Source organism: Bos mutus, chromosome X, assembly GCF_027580195.1.
Source record: "Bos mutus isolate GX-2022 chromosome X, NWIPB_WYAK_1.1, whole genome shotgun sequence".
Lineage (NCBI taxonomy): Eukaryota > Metazoa > Chordata > Mammalia > Artiodactyla > Bovidae > Bos > Bos mutus.
The window spans coordinates 90,286,276-90,299,242 of NC_091646.1; the positions used below are offsets into that span (position 1 = coordinate 90,286,276).

The following is a 12,967-nucleotide window of genomic DNA, read 5'->3' on the forward strand; positions in this document are numbered from 1 at the left end:
CATTTTTCTACCCAGTAATCTTAAGAGATGTCATGGACTTGGTATGACAGTGATTCTGAGCTAGGAATCAATGGAGGCATCATGTGCTTTAAAATAGTCAAGATGTAGTTGATTCTACTGGGTAGCCTAATTGAGAATTACTGTACAAGAGTAATGCATAGTCATTATTAGTATAAAAAAGAAAGGGAAAAAAGATTTTAGAAAAGAAAAATGACTTCATTCTTACTATCCAAGAATAATTAATACTATTAACATTTTAATATATATTCAGTCTTTTATGTCTTGATTAACTTTTTTCAAAAATAAGATCATACTATAGATTTTCAAAAACTTTTTTGTGTAATTCATCACAAGCACCTTATCATCACAAGCACCTTATCATTTCATTAAACACTCTTCTTCTGCATCATTTTATAGTGACTGCAGAATATTTCATTGTCTAGTACATGCTTAAGTTCAAGATGTAAATGGTTTCATATACTTCTGCAATTCCTGACAGTGTTATTCAGGTATATGTGTATGTGCTTTATCTAAAAGAATTCAAAATTATTTTAAGCCACCTCTTTTCTAGCTTTCATTTCCTATATATTTGACCTCCTGAATAATTCTTAAATGGGCTTCCCTGGTGGCTCAGCAGTAAAGAGTCTGCCTGCAGTGTGGGAGACCCAGATTCAATCCCTGGGTTGGGAAAATCCCATGGAGAAGGACATGGCAACCCACTCCAGTATTCTTGCCTGGAAAATCCCATGGACAGAGGAGCCTGGCAGACTATAGCCCATGGGGTTGCAAAGAGTTGGACATGCCTGAACGAATATGTCCATCTATGTCCATATTTCTTAAATAACCATTTCATAATTAACTTTTTTGTATTTATGTATTTTTATCAATGCTTTTACTGAAGTATAGTTGGTTTACAATGTTGTATTAATTTCTGCTGTACAACAAAGTGATTCATTCTTTTTTATTTTTTTTTCAATTATGGTTTATCATAGGATATTGAATGTAATTCTCTGTGCTATACAATAAGACCTTGTTGTTTATTGTATTTCTTTTAATAATATATATTTTCAGGAATTTCCTGGCAGTCCATTGGTTAAGACTTCATGCTTTTTCATTGTTGAGGCCCAGGTTCAATCCTGGTCAGGGAATTAAAATCCCACAAGCCTCTTGACACAGCCAAAAACAAAAGAAAAATTTTAAATATATATATATATATATATAAATATAAATATCTATTTTTTTCATCTCTTTGTTTTAGGGTGCAGTACTAGCAGCTGTGTCAAGTCACAAATTCAACTCATTCTATGGGGATCCCCCTGAAGAGTTGCCAGATTTCTCCGAAGACCCTACCTCCTCAGGTAATTGAATCATTCATTCATTCACTAGACTGAATCGTGTGGTGTCTACATCCTTTCTTTTTCATTATGAATAAACTTTTCCTGTGAATCTAGTTCTGGTCTCCAAGGAATTCTAAGGAAGTTTGTCAGCAGCCAGATTCCTTCCCCATGTATCTGATTCCTTTTTTGTTTTAATACCAAAATTGCTTTCCCCTACTGCTCCAAGCCGACATTTCACTTTTTATTTTTAACATCGGAAATACTTCTTCCCCTTTCCTCTCTCCAGACCCAACATTGCACTTCATCCAATCCAACATTTGTAGTCAGTCTTCTTGAATATTTGTGATTACCTTCTGCCTCAACACAAATTTCTGATGTAAAATTTTCCCCATGTCAACTGTAGCATATCAGACTTTGGAACAACACTGCTTTTAATTGAATCTTTCGATGTAAAACTGTGTTGTGAATTATCTCTTGAAATGATTTACAGGTTCTTCTCTTTTTATGAAGTCTATAGCATGTCTATATAAGCATTCAAGGGGGAGCAACATATAAGAATTACCTATTTTGATGAAATGTCTATAGGTACTCCTGAAAAAACTCACTAGTGTTCACAAAACTATTTTTTAAAATGCTCAGATTTCCATCCTACTGTGAGGTAGTCTCAAGGATTATTTGCTAAAAATACATAGGACCCATTTGTGTGTATACGCAAATGCATGTATGTGTGTTAGTTTTTAATTTTTATTTGTGTGTTTATTAACTCCTACATCATATGTCCTCTGGAATCAGCTTTTCTTTCTTTCATTAGAATTACTCAGTGTTTGTCATTTGGTTGACTCTGTACTGGTGATTTGGTTTTTGTACTCTTGCACTGGCTCATTCAGTGTTCATGCATTACCATTGGAATCAGGACCCAGAGCCCTTCCTAAAGCATGAGTTGTTTGTCTTTCATAGCTAGCCGTATAGGAAGAATGGATGTGCTAATGCTTCTTTCATGTTGGAACCATGAGCATTTGTCAATATTTATGCTTCTTCTTTCCTCTGTTATACACATGGGTACACATACATGCTCACATACACATGTGCACACACAGTTTCTGACCAGTTGGTATGTGCTTATACCTTGTGCAAAATAACAGGATCAAATTTCCCATTCCAACAGCTATATAGTTCCTCATTTTGACCTTTACCGATTGGGATGTGACTCTTCCTCTTTTGAATGAAGGTGATTTCCAAAAACATTTATAAACGGGAATCTTAAAGAAGAGACTCTGAGGAGGAGGACTTGCTCTTTTCCTCTTGTGCTGACTTGGTAATTATCCAGAGTCCTTCCCACATTAAAGGCTGTAGTTCAGTTACTGGTATGTTCCCCAACGCTCCCTATTGTTTCATGTCTGTGTTTTTTTCTTCCAGTCCATTTTGTTCTCTCCATTCATAGCTTTTTGTTGTTTTTAACTTGAAACTCCTCCTTCCCTCTTCACACTTAGATTACAGTTGACCCTTTCTAGGGGGAGTGGATCTAATAACAGTTTTATGTTGTACTCTGACTATGTGATATAGTCACATACTTGGAATAATATATTTAGAGATCTGGGGCCAAGATCTCTAATACCATTTTCATCTTTAGCAATAGGAAGACAGTAGGACAGTCCTTGCAACAGCTTCATAGACCTGATTCTTTACTGTTGCCCCATAATATTTACCTTTGCTTAGCAAGAGTTTAATGAGCTCTTAAGTATTCCTTTCTGTGAAGAGCTGGATTTTTCTTCTAGGGAAAGGAATTGTCTACAGTTATAAACATGCTTATTTTCTATTAAACACATTTTCATTGCTCAATTTTTTGTTTTTTTTTTCCAGTATAATCTCTAAATGATATTGTTGAAATAGTTTCTGATTACAGTACTTGCTTTTTAAACAAAAAAGAAATTTCTTACACTGTCTTGCAAGCCCTCAAATTAGTTACTCACAATTTTGCATTCCTTATTGCTTCCCCTTCCTGTCATCTCATCCTATCTTTTTTAAAATTCTCGCATCTTAAGGATCCTAAAAGTAGTCTATCCATTTGATATGCTAAATGTCTCTAAAATATTTTTAAATGGCACTGTTCAGCTGCTAACAATAAAAGATAAAATTGTTATGCAGTGTATGTATCTGATCATCTACCCTAAATGAAGAGAAAATTTTTATATAGTCAGATGTCAAAACAAAGGAAATTTTTCAAGAAAATTCTAATGTTTTCCTGAATTTCACATGGCTAGCAGGAATTATTCATATGTTCCTAAAATTAACTTTTTTAATTAATTTTTAATTGGAGGATAATTACTTTACAATATTGTGATTTTTTTTAACTTTTAATACTAAGCCATTTAAAGGGAAGCATTATTTACCAAATATCTATCTTTGCAAATTTTTTTTCTCCAACTGTAATGTAAAAGTAATGGTTATATGGTTGGTTGCAGAAAGCCTTTATTTTATCTAGATAATTAGCACATCTATATTTTAATTTTTCAAAGTATTTTTATTTTTAATATTCTTCTCAATTTTTAAGCCTAAATTCTTCTCTATTTAATTCTAGTCCTTTAATTCTCCATCATTTAAGGTCCCAATGTTATCCTTTACACTGTCTTTCTGTCAAAATTTGCATGGGTTTGTTTTACAGTACAAAACATAAAGTACTTTGCATTATTACCTGAGAGGTCTTCCAGAAAACCCATTTCAAAAAGAGAAAAGTAATGGTAAAGCATGTGCTTGTCGGGCAGGGGTGAGGGGTTGGAGAAAGAGGAGTTAGAAAATAGCATAAGGTCACCAACGGTCCTTTCTTGAGATAGACTGTGTTTCATCTTTAGATAATGCCTTTTCTGTTCTTTCTATGAAATAAGAATGAATGGTAGTTTGGTAAATTTTTTTTCTTAAAGACCTTGCTTGACCAAATTAAAAGCTGGCAATAGTCTTTTAGTGCAAATTCTATTCAAAATTATAATTATAATTTTAAAAAAATTTAACAGAGCCTCTCATTAACAGTGGAAAAAAATAATTGAAAACAAATCAACCGGTCCTCTAAAGAAGAATTTAACATGTTTAGATATGCTGTTTGCATTGTAAAATAATTTTTTTATAAGAGGTTTTTTTCCTATTTTGAGTATTGAAATAAGTCAGTTATACATTCTCCAGAAATTGTTAGGCTTAATCTTAAAATAAACAGTGTTTTGTTGCTTTGTTATTTACCAATTCCAAGTGGAAATATTCTGTTCTCATATTTCAAATAAAAGAAACCAGACTCAGAACCCAGCAAATGTGCTCTCAGAACACAAAGGCTCACTTGGGGCTCAGCTAAGAGACTCTGCTTCTTGTGGCTCATCTACTGAGCCCAACTGTGGCTTGATAACCTGCTTGCTCTAAAATCATACTGTTTGTTGTTTGTCCATATGCTGCCTTCCTCCTAGGACTTCTAGCAGCAGAAAGTAGGTATCCCTTTGTTTTCCTCTAAGGTTTATCTTTTATGCAAAAGTGTTTGGCTTTGCATGGTTCATAATCAGCTTGACTCTATCCTCAGCTGTTTCTGCTTAGATGTTTATGTATGAATTTTAACACTGCCTGGCCATAGAATAAAAACCTGGATGTACTGAGTTTCTGGAGCATTGTTACACAAATACTACTAACTTCTTACTTCTTTCATAAGAGGAAAAAGAGGCAGTGTTAAAATTTTAAGCGCACTTAATATTATTTCACATCTTAATTTCCAGCACAAATACATTATTCTGGGAGAAGGCTAACAATTTATTTTATAGTTTGCTTTCAAGAAACCTTTCAGGGTAAGTGAATGTTCCTTTAATTGTTATATAATCTATATGCAGTTTTTATTACTCTCTGTTACTATTTTCAGTATTGCTATGGAGCTATGAAATAAACTCCTGGATTTATGTCTCTTAACAACTTCTACCATCAGAAAGAACATAAGAATAATATAATGGCTAGATTTTAATTATAAAAAGATATAATTTGAGTAAGTGAGAATAGTAAAGTAAAATGTATGTAAGAAATTACATACACACAAATGAGTATTAGTAAAATTAAGGCAATCTAAATGAGATGGGTGGATTGTATCAATGTCAGTATTCTGGTTGTGATATTACATGGTAGTTTTTTAAAAAGTTACCAGTGGGGAACTGAGCAAAGTATACACAGGATCTCTATATTATTTCTTAATAACTGCATATAAATCTACAATTATCTAAGTAATAATTTCAGTTAAAACAGTAGAAAAAATTTTTACTTTAGCATTGTGCTTACTGGGGGGAAAGTATATAAGAGACAAAGATAAATAGAAAATCTGGGTGCTAATAACAAAATTCATTGTCACACTTTCTTGTATTAGTTACTTGTAGCTCAAATTGCAGCCAATTTAATATAAAAATCTCACAGCATGTTAGTTATCTGTTGATCTCTAATGAATAATGTCAAGGCAGCATTTATCATCTCACAGTTTCTGTTGGTCAAGAATCTGGGCATGGCTTAGCTGAGTACCCCTGGCTTAAGATCTCTTATGACTCTGCAGTCAAGATGTCATCCAGAGCTGTGATCTCACCTGAAGGCCCAACTGCAGAGGGAATCCTCTTCCACACTTACTCACCTGGTTGTTGATAGGCTTCAATTCTACTCACAGCCTTGAAGTTTGCTTCCCCTGGCACAGATAATCAGAGAGAGGGCAAAAGTAAGAGAGTGTACCCAAGACAGAAACCACCATTCTTATAACCTAATCTCAGAAATGATATTCTATCCCTTCTGCCCTATTCTATTTGTTACAAGTGAGTTAATAAGTCCAGCCTACACTCCAGGGAAAAGACTGATTATATGAGGGCATGAATACCAACAGTCAGGGATCTTGGGGGCCATCTCAGAGGCTGCCCACTATGTACATGTTAATGACCATTGAAATATAAGACACTTCCCATTTGTAACTGGTTTTGTTTCTCCAGATTTAGTACCCTTCTTTTTTTTTTTTTTTAATCAAGTAGATCTATTGTGTCATTTGGGAATGAAAGCATCTTGAAGGTATCAAGTAGTGCTTTTCCTTAGTTGTAAAGCCTTATATGTTGGTGGTAGTGGTGGTTTAGTTGCTAAATCGTGTGTGACTCTTGCAACCCCATGGACTGTAGCCCACCAGGCTCCTCTGTCCATGGAATTTCCCAGACAAGAATACTGGATTGGGTTGCCATTTCCTTCTCCAAAAGCCTTATATGAATGGGCACTTAACAACCAGCAGAATGTTATTTCAAGTACTTTGACAACTTTGTGCCCAACGATGTTGCTATTTAGAAATATAGATTGCTTTAACAAGTATAATGGCATTAGAATTATGGTATCTGCACTCTGACAGAATACATTTGCAGAGTTTTTACTTCTTTTAACTAATAAATTTTAAGTCATCTGCACTATAATCAATGGGCTTCCCTGGTGGTTCAGCAGTAAAGAATCTGCCTGCAGTGCAGGAGACACAGGTTCAATCCCTGGGTTGGGAAGATCTCCTGGAGAAGGAAATGGCAACCCACTCCAGTATTCTTGCCTGGGAAATCCCACAGACAGAAGAGCCTGGTGGGCTACAATCCATGGGGTTGAAACAACAACAAAAACAACTATAACCCATACATAAAGAATCTAATGCATTTATCACCATGTGTAAGTTTTCATAACTTGAATTGGATATAGCACAGATGCTTAAGTCCAAAATACAGCTTTCATTACAGGATTCACTATAGGTTATAACTTGACTAATAACCAAAATTTGGTTTGTACCATGGGATTAATAGCTGTTGTCCAGGGGTAAAGGTAAGGGGAAGAGATTGACTTCAAAGAAGGAGCTTTTGTGGAGTGATGAAAATGTATACCTAAACTGATGAATTTTAACTTAATCCTACCTTAGTAAGCAGATTTTTGTAATGCTACTGTTCTTGCCGGGAAGGACTTTGAGTGGTTGATATGAATGTGTGCATACTGATTCAGTGTTATATAAATAGGACTCCTAATGTAATAGGATGGAGAGGGCAATGGCACCCCACTCCAGCACTCTTGCCTGGAGAATCCCATGGACGGAGGAGCCTGGTAGGCTGCAGTCCATGGGGTCTCGAAGAGTCGGACACGACTGAGAGACTTCCCTTTCACTTTTCACTTTCCTGCATTGGAGGAGGAGATGGCAACCCACTCCAGTGTTCTTGCCTGGAGAATCCCAGGGACGGGGGAGCCTGGTGGGCTGCCGTCTATGGGGTCACACAGAGTCAGACACGACTGAAGCGACTTAGCAGCAATGTAATAGGAAATAGAGGTTATTGATAACTCTCCAGGTGAAACTAGACTAGATTGAGATACTGAATTTGCTCAGTGATATTGGGTTTTACAACTATATATATAATTTTTAAATATATAAATCTTTGTTACTGAAATAACTGCATACATGGATGTATACTGTTTATCAGATGTATGCAGTGTATACATTTATGAAAACTCATTGGATGATACATTTAAGATTTGTGTATTTCACTCTATACAAATTTTACCTGAGAGAGAGAAAGAGAGGGGAGTATTAAAATCTATGCTGATGTGTTTAGTTAGAGGTGAAGTGTACTAATGTTGACCACTCTGCCACTTACTTTGAGATGAATGATAAATAAGGTGAATTGATGTGTGGATAGATATGTGATAAAGCAAATATTGCAAACTGTTAATTGTAGAATCTAGGTAGTGAATACAATTCTTTAAACTTTTTATATGTTTGAAATTTTTCATAGTAAAGCTGGGGGAAATAGTTTTAAGACAGACTCTACCTACTTTAACACTGAGAACAGTTTAAGCATTCTACTATTTATTTTTCTGTCCTCCTTTCAGGTTAATTTTTACTCAGTCAACATTGTCATGAGACTTTTCTACTTCTAACAAAACAGTTCTAGACTCAAAGTTTTTAAAGCATATTTTTAAAACAATTGACATATTTATGCTTTCTTGATTATTATTTCATAACAGTAGCAGAAAACTTTTGAGAAAGTTGTATCCATGAGATTCCTGGGAAAGGTAGAAATGTTCAAAGTTTAAATGTATGATTATTAACCTATTGTTTAGATACAAACTTGATGACCAAGTGAATTAGGCAGAAGCTAAAGTAAAATACTATTCCAAAGGCAGAGCTTGATTACTTTCTAATAAATTTATCATTGTGAAAGTTTAGACCAAGAGATGTATTCAAGTGTGTTGGTGAGGGCATGGTTTCAGGAGGGATCAGTCTGTAATGGAAGGACTAGGTGCTAGAGGCCTGGGTTCTACGACTCAACTGCTGTGGCCCCAGGGTCATTTAACATGAAAGAGCCTCCTTTTTTTCCAAATGTAGAAACACTTGTCTTCAGGGCAGGGTTATTGTGGAATCGCATAAGATAATAAGCATAAAAAACCTGTTGGAAATTATAAACTGTTACACAAATATAAGTAGTAAAATAATTTTCATCATGACTTTGAGGAAACAGTGCCATAAAATAAACTTTTCTGTGGTTACATATTTCTTATTACAATATTTTATTTTCAATGCTTCAGAATTTGCTCAGAAAACAGTAATTTTTTATTTAATTTTAATTGGAGGAAAATTCCTTTACAATGTTGTAATGATTTCTGCCATACCACAACGCAAATCAGCCATAATAGTACATATATCCCCTCCCTCCCCTCCTCCCCAGTCTGTCTCACCCCTCTAAATTCCCCCCTCCCCCTGCCATCTCACACCTAGGTTGTCACAAAGCACTAGGCTGGGCTCCCAGGGTTATTTAGCAACTTCTGACCAGCCATCTGTTTTATACATGGTAGTGTGTGTATGTCGATGCTACTTTCAGAAGAAAACAATAAGTTTAATCAAACATATTTTATAGTGTTTTTTTGTACAAAACACTCTACAAAATGTAGCCTAGAAAACAAAAGTGAATGGGATACCTACAGTCCTGCCATTAGATAAATTGCCCTCTGAGGTGAACTTACATACTATTTATTGATTTTTTTTGTTTCAAGATGGTCACAAGTTCATTCAGGGGTTTTATAGGAAAAAAACATCCTTTTCAGTTTTTGAGAAAAGTGAGTAGGTCTTTCAGATATGACAGTTATTGATCAACAAAATAAATACTACTAATGACAACTTAAGATCCTGTGTGTGTTTTTGTGTTACATTAATTACTACGTCTGCCTCTGTATGTAAAACAGTAGGGATGGAGAAGCCCCAGAAATGTCTTTGTGTATATTAATGTTTTATAATGAATTGAAAAATTATGAGATTTTACATGACTTGGTGTTGAACTGCAGATATCAGCTTACCCATCTGTGAGATGTGGTTCTGCTGGTCATACTCAAAGAAAGAACAAACGAATCTAGAAGCGGTGTCAGGAGAGGTGTTAAAACGATCAAAGGTAAAAAAAGATCTTGAGGTTAGACCAAAAATATGTGTTTATTAAATATGAAAAGACAAAGGAGGGATGGAATAAGGACTATTAAGTTTCCTAGCTAATGACAGAAACTTTTAAATTAGGGACACTTTGAGCACACCTGTGGAACTACTGCCTTTCATGATTGAAAACCTACAAAGTTAATCACATTTGGGTACAAGATCAGACTATAAATCAGTTCAGAAAAGGTGACAGATCCAAGGAAATTAAATAGACCTGTTGACCTGGTAGGTCTTACCTACTAGAGACACAGGTTAATGGTTGCCCTTGTGCTTTCCAGCAAAGCATCCACTGGGTCTGTCAGAGCATATTGGAAACCTAGGTGGAGGTGTTGAATTCCTGCTCATCTACTTCTTTGGGCTTCCCTGGTGGCTCAACTGGTAAAGAATCTGCCTGCAGTGAGGGATATCCCCCAGGGATCCCTGGGTTTGATCCCCGGGTTGGGAAGATCCCCTGGAGAAGGGAATGGCTACCCACTCCAGTATTCTGGCCTGGAGAATTCCATGGACTGTATAGTCGATGGGATTGTGATAGCTTAAGGTGAACGATGTCGGATTCGTGATCTCCGAAGAAGATTTAGCTTTGGGACCAGGGACCAGGCTTGATCACTCAAGAGCTTTTGTATAGCAGAGTTGTATTAAAGTATGAAAATAGAGAAAGCTTCTGACATAGATATCAGAAGGAGGACGAAGAGTGCCCCACTCACTAGTCTTAGAAAAGGGAGTTCTATACTTTTTTAATTGGTTATTACAATAAATCAAAAGAATGTCTCAAGGTTGTAAAGATCTTACTAGACCCACTCTCTTCCCTTGTGGCTCAGCTGATAAAGAATCTGCCTGCCAAGCAGGAGACCTGGGTTCGATCCCTGGGTTGGAAGATCCCCTGGAGAAGGGAAAGGCTACTCACTCCAGTATTCTGGCCTAGAGAATTCTGCCAGGGTCCTGCCCCGGTTGGATCCAGGGATTCCCTCAGGAGGACAGCGTTGGCAACTGAGAGAAATAGAGAAAGAGATAAGGAAAGAATTTTGCGGTTAAGAAAATAGAGGAGAGAAAAGAGGCTGATATTCCTTGGTTTATGCAGAAAGCCAAAAAATCCCCAGCACGGGACTTGCTCTGTTCACGTAGGCCGCAGGCACCCTCTCGAATAGCTGAAGGTGCCCCACCTTAGGCACCTTCTCAAGTGGGTCTTAGAAGCCCAGGCAGGAAAGTGAACGCAGAGGGCCCCTGCACTCCAGGGAATCAGCCTGAAAAGGAAGGAGAAATAACGACATGGGGAGACCAAGCTTGATGAGCATGGCCCACACTCTATTTTCCAAAGTAGTTTTTATACCTTAAGTTGTGCATAGAGGATAATGGGGGGCGGGGGTAGAGTCATGCAAGGTCAGCAGTCCTTGATCCTTATCGAAGCCAGGCTTTCTTTCTGCAAACTTATCATATGCAAAAGCTTTAGGTGATTTACATCATCTTCTGGCCAGGAGGCCTGTTAACATTTTATGACCCTTTCTTCAGAAAACTTATTTTTCTCTAAAGGTGATTATTCTAAAGTCAGGCACCACCCTCTGAAAGCATTAGATAAAGTTGCATTCCTATAGGGCAAAAGTGTGGTGGGCTATAACAAGAAAAGAATTAACTCAAGGGTCCGAGGTTACAAACATTAAAGCTACTACTTACATGTCTATACACCAACTATATTAATCAATACACTCCCAGGGACACAGTAGGTAAGGGATATGGAAACTTGGCAGCAAGCATTAGCTCAACAAAGAAATCCTCTACTAGTTCTATTCTAACAATTTTAACTCTCTGAGAAGCTCTGCATTGTTAGAATATCTTAAGCTTCCCGTGCCTCTCCTGGTTGGGAGGCTGTGAACAATCACATGCGTAGCTGCAGGAGTCCGAACAAACCTGTCAGGCAAGCTAGAACGCCATCAAAGGGGTTTGAATTGAAACACTCCTATTATGCCCAGGAGAATTATTAACTAGAGCTCTAAGTTAATTTTCTTCAGAGAAAGGTGGTCGGGGATAGCCCCCCGTTAATGTCAGAAGAGTTGGTGAAAGTCGTGAAATAGTAAAACAGACAGATTCTGGTTTTGGGGTAGACGCTCAGGCAGACCAGGGGGGCCCTTGAGCCCTGACTCGCCTTGCCCGTCAGGGCTCTCCCACATGACCTTGTCATGGGTGGGAACTCCCGTGCTGGCTCCCAGCAGAATTCCATGGACTATATAGTCCATGGGGTCGCAAAGAGTTGGACACAACTGAGCGACTTTCACTTCTTCACTTCAGACCCACTCCCACAATTTACATTTTAAGATGACAGAATTATAACTTAACAATAGAAAGATCTTACCAGACCCACTCCCATAATATACATTTTAAGATAACAGGATTAGTCAGAAGGTTTTCAGGAAGGAGAAATTGTCCTCAAGCAGGATACATTATTGTTATATAATCCTTAGTATAGCGTTTAAACTGAGTTGTTTTTTGTGTGTGTAATCATCAGTTCCAGGCTTAAAAAAAAAAAAAGTTTTATATGACTAAGACTAAGGAATGTAGAGGGGAAAAAAAGGTGTTTGTCCTTTCCTCCTCCTTGAGAATCCCAGACCCCTCTCTCCTCCTCGGGACCCCGGACTTCTTATCAACCTGCCTAGGAACTGACTCAGTTGCAAAGAGTCAGACATGATTGAGTTACTTGAACTTTCACCTCTTCTCTGCGACTGTCCCAGCTTCTCCCTGGGCAGCCTGTTTCTGTGCCACTTTAGTTTTTACCTCCTCTAAATCATTTGCTTCAGGGTATAATGTGCCTACTTCACACACCTGCATGAGAGCCCTTTCCTTGAGAATGGGTATCATATCTGTTTTCCTTGAAACCCCTGCCTCATACCTGGGAGAAAGCAGGAACATGTGATAAAAGTTTTGCTTATTGTCTGACCCAGTAGGATTCAAATTCTTTTCTAACCTCCATATCCATGCATAAACCACGTGTCACTTCTTGTTGAAGAGTCTCCCTGCGTTTCCTAATCCAGCCAGTTACCATAGAAAGTCAAGAAGCGCATACGCTTTGGATCCAGACACACTGGGTTGAGTCCTGGCTTTACCACTTCTAGCTGTGACCTTCCTTGATCTCTCTGATCCTCAATTCCCTATCTAGAAACGTCGGGTA

General features: G+C 37.2%; 1 protein-coding gene across 8 annotated transcripts in view; it reads left to right on the plus strand.

Annotated features, from left to right (window-relative positions):
* CASK (calcium/calmodulin dependent serine protein kinase) overlaps positions 1 to 12,967 on the plus strand; it is a 374,249-nt gene that overhangs the window by 271,070 nt on the left and 90,212 nt on the right. For all 8 annotated transcript variants that reach the window (XM_070366505.1, XM_070366507.1, XM_070366509.1 and 5 more), the window contains exon 10: positions 1,259 to 1,358. In XM_070366505.1, the coding sequence (XP_070222606.1) occupies positions 1,259 to 1,358 (100 nt within the window). The remainder of the gene's footprint in view (positions 1 to 1,258; positions 1,359 to 12,967) is intronic.